The 24,467-nt window shown below is 41.8% G+C and overlaps 1 protein-coding gene across 1 annotated transcript in view; it reads right to left on the reverse strand.

Annotated features, from left to right (window-relative positions):
* Nucleotides 1-24,467, reverse strand: part of sgsm2 (small G protein signaling modulator 2) — an 85,136-nt gene that overhangs the window by 13,771 nt on the left and 46,898 nt on the right. The window contains exons 5-14 of the mRNA XM_061073399.1: nucleotides 23,681-23,848; nucleotides 23,168-23,235; nucleotides 14,173-14,321; nucleotides 13,890-14,024; nucleotides 6,705-6,829; nucleotides 6,459-6,526; nucleotides 6,050-6,213; nucleotides 5,303-5,435; nucleotides 4,942-5,079; nucleotides 1,787-1,961 (exon numbers count right to left, since the gene is read on the reverse strand). Coding sequence (XP_060929382.1) covers nucleotides 1,787-1,961; nucleotides 4,942-5,079; nucleotides 5,303-5,435; nucleotides 6,050-6,213; nucleotides 6,459-6,526; nucleotides 6,705-6,829; nucleotides 13,890-14,024; nucleotides 14,173-14,321; nucleotides 23,168-23,235; nucleotides 23,681-23,848 — 1,323 coding nt within the window. The remainder of the gene's footprint in view (nucleotides 1-1,786; nucleotides 1,962-4,941; nucleotides 5,080-5,302; nucleotides 5,436-6,049; nucleotides 6,214-6,458; nucleotides 6,527-6,704; nucleotides 6,830-13,889; nucleotides 14,025-14,172; nucleotides 14,322-23,167; nucleotides 23,236-23,680; nucleotides 23,849-24,467) is intronic.

A 24,467-nucleotide genomic window follows, 5' to 3' on the forward strand; every position in this document is an offset into this window, starting at 1 on the left:
TTTTTGTCCCGAGGGCCACATACAGAAAAAAATACCAAGGACTGGGCCACTCACGCCGCCACGCCCCCCTGCCCTGACAGTCGCGTCGCTCAGGGCAGGGGGGCGTGGCGGCGTTCTGAGGGACAGCTAGCAAGTCAGCAAAGCAATTCACCGCCAGACCACTAGGTGTAGTAAAGTTTTTTGTCGAAGACAACCTTAGAGACACCTTCTTTGTGTATGGCAGTCTTTGTCGACTGTTTATTACTTTTTCTGGAGGACAAATTTGTCCCTGATCTTTCTACACAGCTTCGTACACTCGTCGACCTGCAAACCGACGTCAGCCGAGATCTTCCAGGAATTGCAGGTCATCTGTGTGTCCTTGTATTTAGTCAGTGACGGGTTATACAAGTGGTCATACTTTCAGATCTCTTCTGCCAAGTGCTCTTCTATTTGGTCCATATCCGTTCTTATAAATCTTCCTTGGTTTCTGCCGGTATTAAGGGGCATGAAACCGGATATATGACTCTGGAAAGGATGTAGTTAGCGGACCAATCACAGCCTTGCGTGCTGCATAGCTTTGTCGTATAGTTACAAAAATTGGTGAATGCACACAAGCACGAAAGAAGTGTCTCTGAAAACGCAGAAGCATGCACCGGCCTCTCCCCTGTCGAAGAAGCCTGGCCCCATTAAGCAAAACAAAGTGCTTTAAGTAAGTGCCATTTGAGCGCTACTAAATTTTGAGTTTCAAAAAAAAAAAAAAAAATTAAATTTTTTTTTTTATACATTATATTTTTAGACATTGATGCGGGACAATTAAAAGTGGATGGCGGGCCGCAGTTGGCCCGCGGGCCGTAGTTTGGACACCCCTGGTATAGACCATATTCATGAATGTGTTATACGTACTGTAAAGCATACTTAGATTGTAATGCATTCACAACCATTTCCTCACTTACTATCAATAACAGATTTGTCTGAAAAATACTGAGATTATGATCATGCAGAATTAGACACTAATAAGTGCTAAAACATAACTAATATATGACTAATATCATAAACTCAGCAAAATGTAGCTTCATTATCCATTAATCATCATCATATAATGAAAACACTACTGCTTTAACGTGCATCCAGGTGGCACCACATTCAGACATAAGGCTAAAGGAGGGGAAGGCTTTGGGTTGTGTTTGTCTAAAAGACTCAAGTCTTGAGACAGTTAGATTGTATGGCTCTCTCTCCCTTAATGACTCTTAGCAGACACACCCACCACCAGTCTGTGTTTTCATCTTTTGTTGACCACAGATGCTCATGCAAGCGTCCTGTGTAGTGTATCTGTACACTGGCTGTTAGGAGTTAAGTTTTATATTGTAGAATTTTGTTGTTGTTTTACTTTTTCTTTGTGTATTTTACAAGAATAAAAAATGTGTAGCACTTAAGTGCTACACTGGAATCCAGTGAATCACTAATCGTGTTTTCTTCTGCAGAGATTGACATTAAAAAAATTATTTTCACGATCAATCGTTTGTTCAATCTCTCAATTCACAAGTCAGAAATAGAGAAAACAAAACCACAACTTTCCAAAACCAAAGCTGTCCTTTCGAAATTGTATTTGATCTGATCAAGGATAAGATTGCACAGCCTCTCCCCCTTTAGCAGATGACATCATGATGTTAGATTGTTCTTTTAAAATGAAATCACTTGTCATGCTTCCCACATGATAAACTCCACTAACCCCAGTCTGTTTCTAATAATAAATTATAATGAAAACGACCAACTGCAGTGCGCATGAACATGTAATGAAAGTGCATACGTGTGAATGTCTGATGGTTCGTGTATGCAGGTACAGCCAGCCGGGTAGTCTAATGACACATTGCTACCAGCGGTGAAGCAGGACTGGCACAGGGACTCATGAGCGATTACTTCGGCCTGTTGCCATGACGATGGGCTTCCGCCAAACCCCTGCATCTCCATCATTTCCCCATGGTCTAAACCAGAGAGAAGGAAAGTAAGAAGACAGAGAGGTCTCAGTGCTGTGAGACACAATGGACAATGTTGTTTTCATGTATCACACTCTTTCACACTGGCTATGTTTTATGTCTTACATATTATGACATAGGTCCCTCAGCTCAACCATAAATACATCTTTCCATGTATTGCTCCTTGTTATTCATGAATCAGGAGATGAGTTGATTGATAGACATTTTACACTAATGTTACATGTGAGAGCTGCAAAAACACGTGTGGAGAGGAAACCAAAAGTGGAGGGGGACACTTAAGGAAGCGGTAACAGTGCTGTGGGAGATACAGGCAGAGAGAAGACTGGGAAGCCATGCTGGATCGGTTCACTCAGAGGGGAGAGAGGAGAGAGCAGAGCACAGAGGGACGTTCCACACAAACAGAAGAGATGGGGAAATGGAAGAGGAAGAAAAAGATAAGTGAAAGAGGAGGAGAGGGCAGGGACGAGGTTGATGCTCAGGCCATGCAGAATGCATAAAGCCAGAACAAGACCAATTTAAATCATCTCAGAAACAACAAAAAAGAATGGACACCAGTAAAAAGGCATACAAAGGGAAGGCAAAAAACAAAACAACTTCAACATTAAATATATGCTCTTCACCTTAATTCTTCAGGTTGGAGCTGATGACCTGTCATAAATATGAAGCTGCATTTTGGTTGTTTAATAACCCCCAAAAAACAAATAATATTAAGAACAAAAAAAGCAAACAGAAAAAAATGCTGGAGCGAGACCAAAATTTGGCCTTGTTCCCTTTGCTTTAGGACTATATGTGATCAACAAGTGTTTTTGGGCTCAGTTATACAACCCTGCTCACACAAGGACTCCACATCTCTACTACTGCGGAACCCCACAGGACCGTAATGAGAGGGGTGGAGGAGGGGACAAGGGGAGGGGAAGAGGGGTGGTGGGTTTAGTGAAGAATTACAGTGAACAGCATCGCAGCAAACGACTGCACAAACAAAGGAGAAACAACCCAGGAAGTCAGTGAAAAGCGAGAGAGCAATCAAAACAAACAGAGGAGGAGGCTGAGAGAAAGGATTTTCAATCACAAATATGCAGAAACACACAATCCTTCTTTAAAGAACAACAAGACGGGTGCATATTTCCCATGCAAAAACTGTCAAGCATGTTGCAAGTGAGAAATGTAAGGACAAAAAAAAGGAAACAGAATCAAGTCAAATTAAAGAAGTAAATAAAAACTAAGCAAATTCTCCAAGCTATTTTTTGTCACGAAAACATAAAACCCAACAGTGCTGAGGCATACTTCACCAGCTGTATCCTCGGATATTTTTAAGGCAGTTAGCTCTGCAAATCCCAGAATGTAAAGCAGCCAAAAAGCCTTTCACATAACTGACGAGACCTAGGTAAGTTTGAATCAGTGATGAAACCAGTTGACGGACAAGTCTGTTCATCTAACAGCGTTAGTCTCCAGTGTGTATTCACAGGCTTGAGTAACGATGCCTGTAAAGCAAACGCATAAAATTGGAGAGCTTAGAGGTGGTGAGAAAGAGAAGAGGCAAAGAAAGAGTGAAATCAGACATGAGGGATGTAGAGGAAGTGTATAAACATCTGCACAGGCATTTACTAAATATCGGTCAAAATGTGTGAGGAAGACACTTTCTGACAGCAGGATGCTCTTGAGCCAGTTTGCAATGTCCAGAAAAATGAGAACGCACACACAGCAAATCTAGACAACAAGAAGGCTGACAATGTATTTCATTGTTGAGTGGATGTAATGGAATGGTCGGAATAAATTTGTAAATCTTAACATAAAAGGATTCATCTGGCTACTTACACAAGTAGCTATTCTAACAGGCTACTTGTGACTACTGCTTTAAGATGGTGTGTTTCTAAACTTCTTTTCATTGTGTTCCTCCTCTTCCTGTCCTCCATCTGACACTTGGAAGCAGCCGCCTCAGCCATACTATAATCTTTCTGTGGTAGATTAATAGACAAAACAATGTAATAATGAATGTTTATGAAGCTTTAGAGGACACTGTCTGAAGTCTGAGAAAACTTTAAAACATGAATGACCCCTGAAACTAGATAAATACAAGAGTATGCAGCCACAAAAAGTTAAAGGAATACATGTTGTATTTGGCATTTGTAAACGTCAGTAGCATTATAATTTGGCTGTCATACTGCCAAAACTTGATTAATTCAAAGTTTCTCCCCCAGAACAGTAGATTTTTACCCAGAGGGACTAAAACCTGCCAGTTTTCTAATCAACTCCACGTAATATGCAACTGAGCCAATGTACAAACAGATGAAGGCCATCTGACACTCGACAAAATCGAATACAACACAGTTCAGAATATGTTCATCGGTATATTGCAGGTCCACAATTGTCTTGAACTCCATGCCCAGGTTCACATTTATAATACCAGACAAGCCTAGTACTAATACTAGGAAGTTTTGAGCTCGTCTTTTAACCACAATTTTCTTTTCACTTAAACAACTGCTAACGCTACCATAACTTACTGCCAATTTCCCTTTGGAAAACAATATGGCAGATTTTTTAACTACATCAAACCTTCTGATTCAAAGTTAGAGACAGGGGACAGTCATCTCAGTGATTGGTGGACTGGTTTAGATCTATACCAATCATGCTCTCTAATGTTAGCATTTCTACCTTTTCGACACGGCTTATATTTGTCCAAAATCATACCTTTAAATAATCTTTGCATTTTAGATTTTTGTTGATCATCCTAAACTTCCCATGTCCTTATTAAAAAAGCCAGTGCCAGCACACTCCACACTGTTGGGCTCAGCGTCTGGCAGCACACACACAGGTTGACAAAGCTGGTGGAGTGAGGCTGGGAGGAAAGGTGGGGAGAGGACTTGAGAGAGCAATGGGGTGGAAGGCGGGGAGGGACATCTGAAGCTGGAGTGAGGTCTCAGGAGTGGGGGGGGCTGGGAATGGATGGGTGTGTTAAGGTGATAAAAACCTTTCATGACATTAGGGTCTGTGAGGTTCCGCGAGCAGATCATTGAGATCATAGCATGGAGCCTATCTTCTTCTTCCTCGTCATCGTCCAGCGACGGAGCGCGGCTGCCCGTGGTGTGGTGGTAATTTATAGTGACTGCTTGAACCAGTGGGACAACAGAGAACACAGTTAGAAGAGTTCCGTCCTACAGGCCTCAAGATGTGCATTGTGGGGTAGCCAGCACACTACACCCAAACTTTGTTAAAACATCATTGGAAGATTATCTTTAAACACAGGTTCACTTATTATTTAAAGAGCAATCACAGAGATTAGTGTTACATTGTTGTAACAATATATATTACATTGTGAATGTATTACTTACTTGCGTCGTAGTGGTATCCTGGGTAGACAATGCGAAACACATAGTCAGCAGCTGTCTGCTCCTCACCATTCCTGTCCTGGTCAATGAGTCGGGCAGCACTGCTCCTCTTCCTCAGTTTCGGGAACACTTTTCCCTGCAGGACACAGATATATTTATAAAAATACAAAGATACACAGTGAGCCAGAGAACACGCATTACACAGTTGCATTACACAACAAGAAATAAGCACATTTTTCAGATGGTAGCTGCATCTTCTGTAGACAACAAAAGGTGACTTTAAAAGGAAGGTCTTGGAAGGTCCAGATGTTACTGACCAGTCAATTCCCAATCCCCTCTTAAACCACAGACATTGGACCTACATGGTACTTACCCCAAGCTAATATAACTGTTCAGCTGTTTTCACTACTATCATACAACAATGAGGATGGCTCAAGTTGCATATGCAGCACTGTTGCTGCTACCCCTGCTGCTGTTATTATGAATAATTTAACATGGGCAATTGGGGTCCACTTGTCTAATTGGGCAATTGTGGTCCACTTTATACTGTGAGGAGAGGGCTGAAAGGAGAAGGGTAGGGATGTCTTGCTTCCTGCTCATGCTAGCTTTGCCAGGTTAACCAACCCTAGCTTTAATAACGGGTGTACATCAGGCTAAACTAATATGGAGATAGAATCTGGATATGGGACACATAGTAATGCCAGGTGTTATCCTAAAATTTAAATGAGTGCTGATATAAAACTGACACACCTTGCCTTTCTTGGACCAGAGGGGGGGCTCCAGCTGACCACGCGGTAAGAGACCTGTTTCCAGGCAGGAGAGGAAAGCCAGGAGGTGACCACCAGGGGGGAAGTGAAGAGGCGGCCTCTGGATCCCATCCTGACTTACCAGAACTAGTGTACCACCAATATCCGCTGAAACATAGTACACTAGAATGAGATAGGTAGAGAGAAACTGAACAGCTGATGTACAAAAAAACATAAAAAGGAGAGTTGAGAAGCGGTCACAACGAAAAAACATTGAAAGTGATATTGAAATAGATATGACCGTTATTAATGCTGCATCAGTAAGCTCCAAGTCACTGATGCAGCATAACATGACTGTGAGGGAGGGTTGATGGGAGGAGCGGGAGGAGCAGCAGAAGCAGCATTATACTCACAGCGCTGATGGCAGTGGATACAGACAATCTGGCGCAGAGGAACAGTCAGTGCGTAGTCCCAGTAGATACTTAAAGTCAGGTAAATATGTTTTTGATTAGTAAGGCAAGGTGGAAAATTAAACTTTAGTTGCAGTTGAAAAATGTGTGTCACTAAATGTATGTTGTTACATTTTTTGAAAAGAGATAGATGATATACATATACATATCTATATATCTATGTATCTTTATATATATATATTATAATACCTTTTCTCCAGGTCACAGTCTCCCAATGTGCCATTGATGAGCTGGTTGGGGGTCCACTTCAGAGTGAGGTTATCCCCAGCCTGGTGGAGCGACAAGTAGCCCCGCAACACCTCCATCTCCTTCTTCTACCGTGGGAAGAACATAAGGAAGATGTAAGGGAACTGTGAGACTTGAGCTTTGAAAGAGAGGGAGACAGCATAAAACTGACAAACAACAAACAACAAAATTGACAATTGAAAACTACTGTCAGTTCATTAGCTATACTCTCAATTGTATGCTTGAAGTAGCCTATAGAGCATAGGGGTAGTTAGCCTTGGTTAGCATAAAAAGGTATGAAGGTAGGGCAGACAGTTGTGCAAAGTTTAAAAACACACACATAGACATATGTGATGAACACGTCCCAGCTATTGTGTATTTCAGTGGCTTTCAAATTAACATTTGGTGTCTGTGGGCAGGTTTTCAACAGGCATATAATATGCAGAAGAATGGTTTAAGTGCACTGTCCTTGTTCTCTGGATATAAGAACCATACGGAAAGTTTGAATTCTGAGTGTTTTTTGCTCCAAATATTTCGTTATAAGATTGACATGGAGAAAGTTGGCTACAACTTGAGACATCACATTTTTCTAAAATGGCTCTGTTAAAAGTATCCTGGATTGGCTATGAACATGTCCTGTTTTCAATATATCCAATGATGTACAGATAACTATCACTGAATCACTTATTTGACTGTTAAAACTCCAAAAATGAGAATGAATGTTGACTGAAATTCCTTCTACTCTTGGATAAATTCATACAAAAACTGTAATGTAAGAATGTCTATATCATGATTTAAGAGTTTTATGCTGTTAAACAATTTCAACAGGAAATATGTTATCAATATCTCTCAAACAGCTCATCTGCTTAATCAGATTTAAATGATAATGTTATATCCACAGCAACCAAAAACAGATTTTTAGGGCCTCCCTGTACTATAATGTATACATTACTCGATGCACCTGTGTTGTCAGATACTGTGCATGTATTCTATATGTCACATCATAAATGACCAGAAAATATAGTATACGAAAGAGCAAGCATGCAGTGAGTGCTGTGGTAATCTGTGTCTGCATTCAGTAATATGTTAGCATGGCTCTGTCAAAGCATTGTGGGAGGAAGTATGTGCTAATTATACACTCCCAGGGCCAAACATCAATCAATCAAATTCAAATTTAATTTGTATAGCCCATGTTCACAAATCACAATTTGTCTCATATGGATTTAATATGGTGTGACATCCTTTGCCCTTAACCCTCAACAAGAGTAAGGAAAAACTACAGTGAAAACTTTGAACAGTGTAAAAAGAACAAGAAACCTCAGAGAGAGCCACATGTGAAGGGTCCCTCTACCAGGACGGACAGAAGTGCAATAGATGTCACGTGTAAAGGAGAACATCAGAAAGATAAGGGTATTTGCAGCATTGATTAGAATACACATTGTAGCATAATGGAAGGTAAATTAAATTATGGATTATTGTCAGTAATGGTAGAGTGAACATGCTGGAGCTTACAGCACAGAACATACTACAAACAGGAGACTGCTTTCATTCAAATATAACATTTACAAAAAACAAAATTAGGAGATCAAGATAACAGGGTTAGTGATTTAATCGTTGCTGCCAGTGACAAAATGCACTGATATATGAGTGTTATAAATGAAATGCTCACAGCAAGAATCTAAATGATAGATTGAGTAAAGTGAAACAGACCAAAGTGATAAAAATGTCACAGAAGAAGTATGTACTACACTGATGATGCCGAAATGATGGGTGATTGCAGAAAATAGAGAGAAGCTGTAGGTAGCATAATCATTCTGACCACATATACAAGAACCAGTCTGAGTTTTGTAGTAAGTCAACTGTCACAAAACCTTACTGAGCAATGGACCTCTGTAAAACATATACTATCTATTTTGGAATACAGACAATGACAATATCACACAGTAATGCGAGAGGTTATTGATGGGCATCAGCGCACACACAAATTAAAGTTAATGAGGATTACCAAGGTCCAGTGGTGTTAGTTAAAGCACAGACACAGGCCGTTTTCAGGGAATTGGGCCCTGACTTTCTCCAGAGTTTGCATTTCACACATGAACAATGCAGCAAGAGATTCTCTGCTCAACCAAGATCAAAACAACAAAGAAATCGGCGGAGCACGATGGATGGTGCAGTAGCCAGAGACAGGAAGTCATCATAATTCTCCTGCAGAGATCAAATTTTTTTGTTTTCAGCACATTCACACAGGCCTTGGCCCTTATCACCAAAAGTTCAGTCTTTGTCTGTGTCTTCTATATGGATAGCACCGCTTCTTCATCCAGAGACTTTGTTTTCCTTTTTTTTATCTTTTTTACACATTTAAGAAATCATCCCATTCGGGATTCATTAGAAGGGAGTGGGGGGTTGATGACACTTCTAACATGTGACACGTGAAAAAATCAGGAAAAAACTCCGCCACATACAGTTGCAATCAGAAACATTCAACCCCCAAAGATTTTAAGGATTTATCAATTCAAGTTTTTTCAAAGTGCAAGATTCTGCTTCGGATGACTTCTTCATGAGTTAAGTGATACATAAAATCAACACGGAAAATGCATGATGTAGTATTTGTGTGTAACAGTATATTTTGTCAAGATAGCCATGTCACAATTATTCAACAACTATATAATATTGTTGTTTTTAAAGCTGTCTGACAGTTTTTATGGCCTAAATTGGAGTTGAAATATAATTAAGCTTTTGGGAACTCCATAATGATCCTTCATTTGCTTCAGCTGTGATGCATATATGAACCCTACCCATGAAAGTATTCAAGGTGAGTTGCAATTTGCAATGGGAAAGACAAAGGAGCTTCCACAAAAGCTGAGAGAGGAGATTATTTCATCACACCTGAGGGCCTTGGGTATTATATTCCAAGAGACACCATTGGGCGCATTATAAGGAAGTTCAAAACTTATGGATCAGCTGCAAACCTGCCTGGCCTTGGAAGAAAGCCCAACATTCCATCAAGGGCCCTTAGCAGCTTAGTCAGAACAACTCAGATAAACCCCTCTGTGACTTCAAGACACCTACAGGATGACCTGATGAAGGCTGGTACAAGTGCTTCAGTGGCAACTATAAGATGTGCAATAAATAAACAAGGACTTCATGGCCGGACTCCAAAACACACTCCACTCTTGACCACAAGGAACATCAAAAGTCGACTAGAATATGCCAGGAGGAATTTGGATTAGACGACTGAGTTTAGGGTGACAGTTCTATGGACTGATGAAAGAAAACTGGAAGTGTTTGGACATATGGACCAGCGGTATGTCCGGCGAAAGACCAGGCTTATGACCATAAGAATACCATCCCCATTGTCAAGCATGGAGGTTGGTCAATGATGATGTTGGGCTGTTTTTCTGCGGCATTATCTGGCAATCTTGATCGTTTACCTGGCATCATGGATTCCCAGAAATACCAGGCCATTTTAAAGAGGAATGTGATGCCGTCTGTTGACAAATTAAACCTTGGTGATCATTGGACTTTCCAGCAAGACAATGATCCCTCGCCAACCTCCAAGTCAACCAAAGCTTGGTTGAGAAAAAGATCCTGAACCGTCCTGGAGTGGCCTTCAAAGTTGAATCAACAGCTGCAGCACGGGAGCCATCAAATATCACTGAGCTAGAGGCTTTTCCACGTGAAAAATGGGCAAGGATTCCAATCGAGAGGTGTAAGCAGCTTGGCAGCACTTACCGAAAATGTTTCTTAGAGGTTATAAAAGCTAGAGGATGCACCACAAAGAACTGAAGCTGGGGGTTGAATAATACTGCACATTCACATGTGTTAAATAGTGATGGGAAGTTCGGATCATTTTACCGACTCGGTTCTTTCAATCTCGTTCAGTAAGATGAACGAATCTTTTTTTGAGTCATTCGTTCATTTCAACGGGGGGGGGGGGGGGGGGCTCCTCCATTAAATACAATACAACATGACAGTTTGTATGGTTTGAAATTGTCATTTATTATCACACTGGCATTTAATTATCACGGGAAACAATGACACTGCACTAAACTGTAAGTGTTAATGTAAAGGGAAAATAACAAAACCAGTCATTATGACTTGTGAACGAATATAATTCACGTCTTTCTATACTAAAAACACAGAGTGTTCATTTCTCCGGGAGACAGTGAACGTCCCTCGCTACAGCTCCAGTGCTCCTCTAGTGAGCCAATGCAGGTCACTTGAAAAATGATCCAAAGACTCGTACCCGAAGACCCAGTAGGGAAATTAACGAATCATTTCTGCTTCCTTGACTGACCCTATGCAACAGTCCCGATGAAAATGAACGAATCTTGTAAGGATTTGTTCATAATGAACGAATCGTTCACGACCGACACATCACTAGTGTTAAAAGAGTTACATTTTCCATTTGAACTTCAAAGTTAACTTCTGTTGTCAAAATAACTCAAATAATTATTAATAAATATCTTTCGTGGTTTAATTCGTTTTTTTGTCATTTATTGTCATTATCTTTCATCCACATTAATGTCTATTGAGGCGAGGGGGTTGAAAATTTCTGATTTCAACTGTAAAAAAGTGGAGCCACAAACATAGACGACACTCATGAAGCTGTCAAGACAGTTTATGGTGATAAAAGCCAACGGCGTTGTCAATGTGCTGTAAACGAAAAACACATGATCTCTGCAGCGGAATTATAACATTCTGTCTCTGACTGCTGCCCACCCCTATCATGAATCCTGAACATTTCCTACAACAGTGTGAAAGATAGTAGAAAGATAAGTGGGAGGCACCGGTGCACAACTCAGCAAGAAGACAAGTATATTAGAGTCTCTAGTTTGAAAAATAGACCCCTCACAGGTCCTCAACTGACAGCCTCTTTAAATTGTATCCGCAAAACGCCAGTGTCAACGTCTACAGTGAAGAGGCCACTCCGGGATGCTGGCCTTCTAGGCAGAGTGGCAAAGAAAAAGCCATATCTGAGACTTGCCAATAAAAAGAAAAGATTGATATTGGAAAAAGAACACAGTCATTGGACAGAGGAAGATTGGAAAAAAGTGTTATGGACAGACGAATCAAAGTTTGAGGTGTTTGGTTCACACAGAAGAACATTTGTGAGACGCAGAACAGGTTAAAAAGGATGCCGGAAGAGTGCCTGACACCATCCGCCAAGCATGGTGGAGGTAATGTGATGGTCTGGGGCTGCTTTGGTGCTGGTAAAGTGGGAGATTTGTACAAGGTAAAAAGGATTTTAAATAAGGAAGGCTATCACTCCATTTTGCAACACCATGCCATACCCTGTGGACAGCGCTTGATTGGAGCCAATTTCCTCCTACAACAGGACAATGACCCAAAGCACACCTCCAAATCATGCAAGAACTATTTAGGGAAGAAGCAGGCAGCTGCTATGCTGTCTGTAATGGAGTGGCCAGCGCAGTCACCAGATCTCAACCCCATTGAGCTGTTGTGGGAGCAGCTTGACCGTATTGTACACAAGAAGTGCCCATCAAGCCAATCCAACTTGTGGGAGGTGCTTCAGGAAGTGTAGGGTGAAATTTCTACAGATTACCTCAACAAATTAAAAGCTAGAATGCCAAAGGTCTGCAATGCTGTAATTGCTGCAAATGGAGCATTCTTTGACGAAAGCAAAGTTTCAAGAACAAAATTGATATTTCAAATAAAATCATTATTTCTAACCTAAGCTTTGACTATATTTTCTATTCATTTTGCAACTCATTTGATAAATAAAAGTGTGAGTTTTCATGGAAAACACGAAATTGTCTGGGTGACCCCAAACTTTTGAACCGTAGTTCAGCCGAGTACCCCCTGACCAGCGCAAAGCATTTTTGGTTAAGCAAAAGATGTAATACACAGTGCTGTGCCATTAGTGTCTGATTTATTAAACCTTGTAACTAGACACTTTCAAATATAAAACTCCATCAATGTCCATAACATTGCTCATTGGTAGTGGTCTATCTTGAACTATTTGGAAATAAAATGATATAAAAATAACTAAAGACTTATTAAAAAATAAATAATGATCTCAATTATAAATAAAGATTTGGACACATAAAAATAATTATCAACTTAAAGTGACCTCTTTTGGGATCATAATAAAGATGTTCTCAACCTGAACTCATGAACTTAATTATAGATAACACTTCTTCACAAAAAATAAATCATTATCTTAATATTAAATAAAAGATGAGCTCAAAATAAAAAATTTAAATATTTATTACCTAAAAATATCTTCAAGGATCGAAAAAAGTACTGATCTTAAATTAACAAACTGTCAGGGGTGAAGATTACATTGTTGCATTGAACTGAGTGAGTGCTATTGCATTTACATTTTAGTGAGAAACTCGTGCTTGTGCTTCACTGAGGATCTTTGTCAGTCTTGGTGGAAGGGAAGCAACTGCTGTGATCAAGCTCTTCTCCAGGCACAGTCTGTTTCTTTGCTTTGTTTTGATCACAGTCGTTGCAGAAAAGGAGGCCTCACATAAATATGTGGAGGCAAAGGATAGTAGCTGCCCAAAAGCTTTCTGTCCAAGGTGAGGGTGCTCCTCTAGAGATACCGCTGAAGATATGCTGGCTTCATGCCACTGTTGGCTGATCTCTCCCCACAGAAAAAACACAAAGTGTGAATAACCCCATCTATGTTATTGTTAATATTGTTGAAGTGTCACTGTTATTTTATTGTGAAATATTTGCTCGCTTTAAGGTCACACAATTTCATTTCCGTTTTTGTATTACATGCTTTTATTTTTAAAGTGTGCCGGTAGAGACACGGACTTCCTGTTATAAATCTGTAACTTCACAACGGAACAGTGTGATGTTTTAGCGACGCTCCTAAGAGGCACAAGCTGTCCCGTGATGTTTAGGGAAGTATATTTAGGGAAGTATTACACGATGAATGAAACTCAAATTATCTACATAGCCAGATACCACTAAAGGTAAATGTGTCCTCATTTGATCAGGTGAGTTGGATTGAGGTGTTCTGTATCAAACCAGATCCTCTGTTTGCTCTAAGAACACCATCTGTCAAAGGCCATTTAGAAAGACTGGGACTGTGTAGTGCGAATTTTTACTTCTTGGGGATTAGTGGTTCTTAATTTATTATTACAGGGTAAGAGGGAGAATATGCCATAATACCGGTTGCACCAGGACGTTGTTTTTGCCGTAGAGAAGGTGTGTTCTGGAGTTTTGGTGAAGGGACTCAACATACTCTCTCGCTGATGCAGCAAACTTGTCCTCTGACATGCTGCCACTGGACTGCCTCTTGCGGATCTAGAATAGCAAAGAAGTTTTTGAATATCAAACTTAACAGTACAAAAATAAGAGCAACTCCGGTCCCACACATCCTCAGTTATCACCAACAATCAAACACCAACATTTCCTGAGGACTGAGTTGATCTAAATTAGCCTCTAAACTCACTCCAAGTGCAGGTCGACGGCTGGCCGTGGTGTCCTGACTCCGGTGGGCCCCATGGATGCGGTGGCGCTGGACTAGCTCATTGGCTGAGGGGTCAGTCCATAAATGATCCGATGTCTTCAGCTTGGTGTACTCCAGAGCACAGGGCCCCACTGAAAATACATGCAGACATTATTATTACACCTAAACATATCTATGTCGTTATTGTAACCACAACAACTCTGCTTGAATACAAAGGCATGACTTACATCTAAAAACCAAACTCTGTACTTTTAAGGGTAGGAACAAAATGACATTGTTACTACTGAGCACTGTTTCACGTAAAATCAAACGGTGCCAAATTTGATGCCAAGAGAGGGCATCTGATGAAAGAGTAACAGAGCACAGAGATCAGTTCTTAGTGTGGTTGTACTTTTCAAAAGTCTATGCAGGCAGAGCTTGATGACCCATTTGTGACGCCAAATGAAAAGCTAACAAGGAAATCACACACCTTATCTGAGGAAACACACAGGTTAGCACAATAGTATGTGTTAATTTCAACAGCTACAGCTGAAGAATCCCTTAAGGACAATGAAACACAAATCTTTACCCCGATCTCCAAGTTATTAATGAGCTCTTTGGATACAAATGGAGATGACTGAGCTTTTTTCACTGTCATGGTTAACATTAGCTTTTATTAGTTAACACCCAGTCAGTGGCTGCATCCATCATTTTGGTTGTCTGAATGAGCTTAATGTTAAACCAGTAGTTCACAAATTACATACTATTTATTGGAAACGCTTACATTGGACACTGTAGTAGGGACAATGGCAAATCTTAGAGGTACAGAGAAAGTAAAGTATGGGCTGCCAAACATTTTTACTTTTACTGCACACCAGTGCTGAGTTTTAACTAATGGTACCATATTGGTTAAAATTTACCTTAATTTGGAAGCATGCAAATTGATATTACTTATCACATTTCAAAATGCTGAGATGAAAAATAAGCAAAGCTTCCTGTGTCACATAGGGACTGACATCTACTGCACCAACAAACCAGAAGAGTAAATAATGTTTTGTATTTTTTCCCCCATTGATTTGTGTGTTTCTGTCCCCTGTCAAAATCTGTCTAACATATGTCCTCCATGCGTGCTGCCGACTCCTATGTGCCAAATCAGTGGCAACTTGTTACCTCGGCATTCAGTGTGAATACAGTGTTTACTTTGTCTCAGCCGGTTGTCACACTGTTCGACATGTCCACTTTGGTTAAGTCTACAGACTTGTTTGTTTCCTCTTCCTGCCAGACTGCCTGTGTGTAATAAACTTTGTGTCTGGGTATTTTGCCTCAGTCCTCTTCCTGCTGTTGGCTTTCAGCTGCTGCTATACTCTCAGTAGTGCTGGCTCTGAATTTTACCCTTCAACCAATTGATCTGCAAGAAGTTGTATTTGTGGTCATTTCTGTGATTGCGACTCATGTGGCGACGCCGGCGAGCTAGTTCTGGCAGGCAACTCGAGCTGCGCTGCGCCAATCATGTCACATACATCATGTGACATACCTCACTCTCCATAACCATCTATAGTACACACCCACCTTATCAGGGGGTCTATTTAACCAGAGAGACATTTCCCATCAACCCCTCTTGCTCGCACTGCTGCTGCAGTATTGCCACCAGCGTCTCAGCGGTTGACCACGTGACCGCCGTTCCTCCGCGGGTCGTTTGTCTCTCTCAATCCGAGTGAGTCCTCCTTGGAAGAAGTCCAGTGTATTTTCCGAATTTAGGCTTTGCCCTTTGAGATTCATTACGTGTGAATCGGACGTCAGGCGTGTGCACCGTGGCTCCCGCGGGACTCTCGGCTCGCCACACATCCTGGAGCAGCCGCGCGCCCGAAGCGATTAGTTCATCGGGTCTGAGCCACGAGTAAGTTTCAACTACTTCGGGACTAAGGCGAGACTCCGCGAGGCCGAACAAACGCTGGTGGTAGCGTCGCTGACGACTACCTCCCGGGGCCGCTCTGCTCCACCAACTTCTCCCTCACCTCAGGATGTGTCCCTAGGAGGCAGAAGAAGCCACCAGGATCCGCTGGGGCTTTCATCCGGTGTCCTATGCTGACTGAAGTCTGCACTGAACGTTATGAATGAAACTATTCAGTCTCGAATCACACGCCATCTTCCGTGCCGGCGCATGTTTTAGTTCTTCCTGGTATGTCACTCCAACAGGATCATGGGAGCTGTAGTCCCATCTCCAGCCATGGGTCCGAGGCTCCTGTCTCCTGACAACATTCCCTTGCCCAAAGGAATCAAATTCTAGCAGGTAATCTGTTTCGTTATTCTGGATTCATTCAATTATATGAATACAATATATATGTGGAGTGGTCGTCCTCCAACCAGAGGTTGGTGGTTCTATCCCAAAGTACGGCCCGTTGGGCTTTTTAATCCGGCTCGCCGAACTTGTCCAAATATAAAAAAAAAAAAAAAAAGGAATTTAATTTTTTATTATTTTTTTAAACTAACAATTTAGTAGCACTTAAATGGCACGTACTTATAGCACTTTGTAGTTTTGCTTTATTTTTGAAGAAATCGTACTTTCTTGATTCTTGTTGTTCTAGGTTTGAACCCTCGGGGTTGAATGCACTTATTTTAAGTCGCTTTGGATAAAAGCGTCAGCTAAATTAAATTTGCCCGGGGGTGTGGTGTATAGGGCTTGAAAAGGCACATGATCTCCCTTCACTTTTTCCCTTTGCCCTGTGAGCCCTTCTGTAAAATGAGAGGATCAAGGAAACGAAGAGTGGACAATGAGTGCCGAGTGTTTAACACGGAGTCGACAACAAAATACTTTTTCACTGAAGTCCAATCGAAGGCTGTATGCCTGATATGTTGAGAAACTGTCGCAGTTTTCATGGATTACAACATCAGCCGTCACTTTGCTACGAAGCATGGCAACTACGCTAGCAAGCAGTCACAAGAACGGGTGGCTGCGACTCAGAGGCTGGCGACTAATTTACAGACTCAGCAACATTTTTTGTCACAGACAAACTGCGATTAAAGAGTCATCTACCAAGGCATGTTTTTTGGGGGGCATTCGAAATAGCAAAGGCTAGCAAGCCTTTCTCTGAAGGCAAGTTTTTGTTAAATGGCCTTGCAAATAAGTGCTTTGCTACTTGGTAAAGGCCAAATCCTTTCATGTAATGATTTTTCCATGTCATTTATATTAGTTCACAAAAACACTCAATCCATCTGTTCCTGGCCCGGCCCCTCTGTCAAATTTTAGAACCCATTGTGGCCCGCGAGTCAAAATGTTTGCCCACCCCTGTTCTATCCATCTGCATGCCAAGGTGTCCTCGGGCAAGATACTGAACCCCTCAAATTGGCCCTCATAGATGTTGAATGCACTAATTTTAAATCACTTTTAAAAAGCGGTTGCCATATTACATGACTTTCTAGCATGCAATGGTGTCGCAACGGACGCCCCATTGTGCTACATTTTGTCGATATTGCACATGCCCGAGTTTCAGGGATAGGAAGGGAGCGAGATGGCTCACTCCTCAGCTACTTCCATCAGCAGCTCCGGTAAAACAAGGTTTATCACAGCTGCACGGCAAGGATAACACGCGCTTTGAGGTAACTAACGAATCATCGACTATTAAATTCGCCGGCAACTATTTTGTCATCGATTGTCGACTAGGATCTGGTGCACTTTGAGTGAAATTAATATGGCAGTCAGAATCTACTCTTGTTGGTCATAATCTACTGGTGGTGTGAGAAACAGTTCACAGACACACCGAGCAGTAAATGGTTCAGTCAACTCTGCAATAGGAACTTTTATAATACTTTAAATAATTAAAGTTACACTATTTTGCAGCATAAATAATACAAATCAGGTCAACATTGTCACTGATATATTGCTACAACTTTCTCAAAAAGAGCCATCATGTGGCATGTCTTCAGTGCAACAAAGTTTTCAGCTGACATACACAAGGAAACTAGTCTGTTTTCTCAACTGAAGAAATTACTATCTGCCGGTATCGAACGTGGACATCGAGTTGTTTATTCTTTGTGGAGTGATTGAGGCTCTCATCAAACATCAGCACAAACTGCCCAGCCTTGTCGCAGCCATCAACAAGCTGTTGCTTTATGTATGGTGCTATTCCTATTTGGCTATGTACCCGGGTTTTCCTTTCCGCAGGGGAACGTCTTGGCGATGTCTGAATCGGGAAACATTCTTTGAAAATTTCTGAAATCCCTTCATCTGATGTGAGTGGCGTTTCACTGTTGTGTCGAGACACCACAGCACTTCTGCGCGCAGCCTTGGTGTTAGGGCTGCACTATTATGGCCAAAATCATAATCACTATTATTTAGATCAATATTAAGATCATGATTATTCATTAATTTTAGAAACGATATCTTTTTATTGCATTTTCAGGTTTAAATGCACAAGAACACTGCTTTCAGTTCCATGTTGTGCTACATTCCAGCTAATGCACACGTCTTTGCTCAGTCCCTGGGCAATTGCTCAGTCGTAGTCGCGAAATACTAGACAGCTGTGACATCCCTTTTGTATTTCCCCCAACGTGTTTCATGTAGTGCAGGTAAGGCCTGTTTGGAGAAATAATGAAAAGCAGGCCAACTCTCTGAAAATATTATAATATATAGCAGATATTCTCACACATGAATGTGCTGTGTCTGTTTATGTCGTTCAATAATAAAACGTAATGTTAAAATTAATGTTTATGGCACGCTAATTAACAAGAAAATTTCACATTGGCACTTATTTATAAAAAGGTTGCCGACCCCTGGTCTAGACCATTTTCTGAAGCCTTCATTGCTCACAGTATTTATTGGACATGTGTCTTTGGCCAAATGAAATGTGATCGCATCCGTTATTTCAGTGTGTCTTTGGGAGGTGGATTGATACGCTGTCGCGCTATGCAGAGTCACTGTTATGGTTTTCGGGGGTTGACGTTGGACATGGACGGAGATTCAGTGAGGCAACGCTAGCTTTGGCCTTAATGCATTCATCGTACTGTGGTTTGTGGTGATATTCAGGTGGTTAAACAAGGTAGTTGTATTGCTATGCGGCGCAGACACAACTATAAACAAAGTCTGTTCATGATTTGTTCTTGGTTATCATCACTTGCCCTAAATCCCAAAACTTCCAAACAACGGATGATGATCCTTTTCGAAGGACTAGCCCCTCCTTCTGCTCCTGATATTTGATTAACCTTTCACACCCGTGACCGTCTGCTCTCTGTCTCTCTACTCTTCTACTAATACCGGAATCGACTTCAGACAGAACTTTGGCGGCTGGGTGTGCGCATGACGCCTCCTATCTTGTTCTCCCTCTGGTGGTTGACGAATGTTAGTTGAGGAAGCACTTGATTTGATATCTAGCAAACCACGTATTTTAAATGTCAATGTCGCCCACGTACTGGGTGGTGTAACAACGTTAGCCGAGGAAGGTGTTGCCCAATTCTCAAGGGACAACCACGGATTTGTGACTGGCGCCTTGCATCTGTGACCGGAGAGCATTGATCTACACTCATTTTCTTTTTACAGACTGAACTGTAAGCCTCCCGGTCATTTAAGCGACGGGCTTCAACCAGGGCTTGAACTGCTCGTGTTCCAACCACGACTCTGCGAATTTACACTTCCCCATTGCATATTCCTTTACAGCCATATAAAGAATTAATAGTAAGATATTTGCAGCTAACCGTCCTCTACAAGGAAGATTCGATAACGACAAGCGCTATTCATGCCGCAGTCTCTTGCTCGAGACAAACGTTGCCTAGCTACGCCACTCGAGCCCCGTCCCCGCTTGAATGCCAGGTATTTTTTTGCGCTGCTGTGAGGACTAGAATAAATGAATTCACATAAACTTTAAACAATATTTGGACAAATATGCTATTCACATCGAAAAACAAAAACAAAAAGGGGGCTCATAACAGTTTCACTAGCTAGTATAGTCTCCTGCAGGCAATGCAGCCTAGATGCCAAACACTAAATCTGTTGTAATGCTGCAATAAATGTTCGAACGTGAGTTGTCTGACTGAACTGCAAAAACTGTAATTATTTTATATAAAAGTGGCTTTTCACATTAATTTGGATACCGTAGCTTTGCACATTTTGATACTGATCTGTTAATTGTTTTGCTGTTCAAGCACATGCTAATATAATTATAGTATTGTGCAAGTTCACACCTAATGAACTAGTTCAAAGTTCAGTTCATACTAGTAAACATGAATAGTTCACGTTTATAGTTAACCATTTAAATTCTGAACTACTTCATAGTTCAGTTCATTTCATAGTTTTAAGGTGGAAAGTGAGAATGAAAGACTTAACTTGTTTTTTAAAGAAAACTGTATCCATCACTACCCCTTGCCTTTACTGTTGGAATCTTCATCAGACAGTGTGTAAAATCCCTCAGATAATTATAAGGTGCATCAGATGTAGTTGCTGAGTCTGCGTCTCTGCTTTCACTTGCCATTTTTATATGAGACCGAGAGCTGTTTTCTTGTGTTGCACGTATGGCCTGCCCCAGGGAGAGGTGGTGGACTAGTGGCAGAAAACTTGGACTACTGGCAGAGAAGGGGTCTCTGGTTCGATGCTGGTTCGACTCCACGGTTCGTCTCCTCGGAGTTTCGGCGGAAACTTGCCTGGATGGTGTAACGAACCTGGACCTGTCCAAAGTTCAAAAAGACTCTTCTCCCTACCCTGTCTAGTGCCCCTGAGCAAGGCACCTTACTCCCCCAACATCTGCTCCCCGGGCGCCATACCTGGCAGCCAGGGCTGGACTGGGAGAACAAAACGGCCCGGGCATTTTTTGGCTCATACCGGCCCACATAATTAGCCGAGCACATCTGCCATTAAATTGACGTAACTTATGTCTTCTAAATGTCTTAAAGTAGCTCATATTAAAAGTACTTAAGTATCAAAAGTATCTGGTGTTGAAATGTACTTAAGTATCAAAAGTACAAGAACTAAAATTAAAAATGCAAAGTGCTTTTTATAGTAGGTCTATACAGACACAAAACAACCCAAAATGTTTCTCCTCAAGATTTATCTCAACTGACTGAAAAATTACAACAACAATATGCATATAATGTATCATTTTACCAATTTTGAACCCTAGATGCTGAGGTTCAAATAGTAATGGACCAGTGCATCTGAACTTCTAATTAACTATAAACAAGTGCCTCTTGTGTCTGCCCAAGAACATTAATAAACCACAGTATAACCACTATGCTATAGGCACACAAAATAAGACACTATCTCTATTCTAGAGGAAGTAAAAGTCGTAACAAGATTTCTGAAGGTGAACCTGCGGAGGGATAGACCAACCCCCCCCGACGGCAAACACGCCACCGGGACCTGCACATCTCAGGAGGGAGGGGGCAGCGAGTGAGAGAGCGAGAGAGAGGTGCGCCGTGGGTAGAGGCGTGCGACGCCAACCTCCGCTGCTCAAGTAACGAGCCAGTTTTGAGAATGTATTGAAAATTGAAAATGCGCGCTCACATGTCTGCCTCCACTCGCTCATCATTGTCGAGTCCTCCTCGCTCGTCTCCCGGCGCACCTGCTGCTGCTGGGCTGGTGAACCCGGCACCACATAGGTCCGTCAGTTTGGCACATTTAGCAGCCTCCACCTCCAGAGACTTCAGCTTTTTTCCCCATGCTTCTCAGCGCCACCCGGGCGTTTTTTTACTCTTATTATCCATTAAGTTAAGTTTCTGTCTCAGCAGCAGCCCGTCCCGCGACTCCCCCCGCCAATGCCATGAGGTCCCGCCCCCCCCTGGTTTGTGTTGTGATTGACAGCACTGTCAGGGCTCTCTGAGCCTGTCAGCCCATGATTGATTGACAATGACAAACAATAGACCAATAATATGTGTCGATGCTGGCAGCACACTGCTAGCCCTCTGTAGCCAATTGGCCGGCCCAATTGGAGGGAATTTAGAGAGGAAGAAGAGAAAAAAAACAAAACAACAACATAGCGGACCAGACCGGCCCACATTGGGTCAACGGCCCACCGGGATTATGCCCGGTATGCCAGATGGCCAGTCCACCCCTGCTGGCAGCCCACTGCTCTGCTCTGCAGTGTGTCCTGCACCAGATGGGTGAAATGCAGAGGACTAATTTCCCCAATGCATGAGTGTGTCTTTGCATGTTTGTGCATGTGTGTGGGATTAATAAAAGTGTATCTTCTTCTTCTTCTTTAAGGAAAGTTTATAGTGTGTGACGTAGTGCACCTGGGTATCATGGGAAAAGACGCTAAAAGTGTGTGTATAACGAGAAGTGAACAACCACAAAGAGGTGATGAGAGTGTTGCTCCTGCTGTATATCCGAGAAATAAAGTGGCCGCATTCCAAGTAAAGAAACATCTCCTCCTCCTTATTCACGGAGTGATCCGGACGGCTGGATACCAAAATAACCAGTAGGCTGAGCTCCCAACTACGGTTTGGAGCCGAGACACTGGTCAGAGAAGAAAACACTTGTAATACGTTGCTTGACTGGTCTACATTTGTGTGCGATGAATGATGGGTAACGTTGTGTGAAGTCGAGTGAGTTGGTTTAGGTTAGGCTACATCGTGGACATTTTACGGGCACTGAGCAAAGACATGGTGCAAGCATTCGATTTAGACGGCATCTCTCCTGAGTATTGAAATGTCCTGAGGGTCAGTGAACAGGTCGGGGTGGGGCATGTGACAGTTCTAAACCAATGGCTCTGGGGTTGTGTGGGATGGCAGGCTCTCATTGGCTGATGAGGTGGCGGGTCAAGGGTGAATGCAGAAATGGAGTGTCGGAGTTACGAACAAGAAATGTGTTGTGTTCGTTGGACTTTAATAAGGTAACACATAAAGAGAGAAGTTTCCTGTCTTCTATAAGCGAGGACGCTACAATATGAACGTGTTCACCGTTCAAATTCATTATTTGTCATTGAGTTGCGATCAGTTCATCGTTCTCATAAAAGTGAACGTGTTCAATGAACACGACTTTTGAACTCGTTCATGCACAACACTGTATACTTACCCAGCAGGGCTGCCAAGATGGGCCCGAAGACTGAGTCATGCATTAGAGCTTCTCTCTCGTAGTATTTACTGTAATGATAAACACACAGCGAAAAGTGAATGACAGAAATACATTAAATGTCATTAGTTATTGATCCTCGTGATCATTGTAGCATTTTAACTGAAAACTGGTTTTAATATTGTGTTTGCTTAAAGATAAGTATAATTAGAACTATGCACATGTGCCAACACTATTTATGTTATCTCCAAAAAGCAAAAATTTGATTCTCACCTGCAAAGAGAGATATAATGTTTTGTAACTTATAAATTATGTAGTGCAGCTCTGAATATTGTTGTTTATCATTATATCAGCAAACCCAACTTAAAACATACAGTATGGCTGCATTGCTTCCTGCGACCAAACCCGATTATTTAGTTATCCAGCTGACTATGGGTTTTGCCTCATCAGTGGTGGAGTGGTGTGCTGTGAGTCACTGCTGTGCAATGCCTTGGAACAAAGAATAACAAAAATCACCTGGAGTTATCCACAATGTACTGCACTATCTTGTCCAGAACTTTCTCAAAAATAGCTGTTCGGACCCAGATGTGTTTGATGGCCTGAGCAGAGAGGGGTTGAGGGGGGCGGCTGGTGGTGGACGAGCCCTGTCTCCTCAGAGGCTCATGTCCCACGCTCTGAGTTCTCCTGCAGAGAAAAAAGCACATGTCAGAACCATTAGTACAGGAAAAGGCTTCTGCTTGTATCTGACCCTGGCAGAAACAGGATTTTTGAATCTGATATAAATATTTAAGAATTGGACAAGAATGGAAAACAGGAAACGAGTATGACATGCAGCAAAGGTTCGTGGCTAAAATCAAACCGAAGACACTATGGACGTGTGGCATGCATTGTAACAGTTTGGCCACCAGGGCATATCAAATTAGACAATTGTGATAATATTCTTTTTGCTGATATGTTTTTGGGGTTATTTTTATATGAGTATATATGATTCAATCTCATGGTCGCTGTCATAAATCCCCTTGTTTTTTGAATATAACGCAATTCTAAACTTTCTTGGGAAATCGCTTCCAATACGTGCAAATTAATGATGAGTCATTTGTGCGCACCAAAGCTAACCACCAAATTTCCGGACCGCCTTTTTCCACTTGCGTAATATCTCAAAAATCAGACATGCCGTTTCGCAAAAAGATGCAGAAAAACGAGTCCACGCCTTTGTTACATCCAGACTGGATTATTATAATTCATTATTATCAGGCTAAGTTGTTAAAGACATGAAAAAAGACCACATTTCTCCAGTATAAGC

This window comes from Limanda limanda, chromosome 6 (assembly GCF_963576545.1).
Source record: "Limanda limanda chromosome 6, fLimLim1.1, whole genome shotgun sequence".
Taxonomy (NCBI): Eukaryota; Metazoa; Chordata; class Actinopteri; order Pleuronectiformes; family Pleuronectidae; genus Limanda; species Limanda limanda.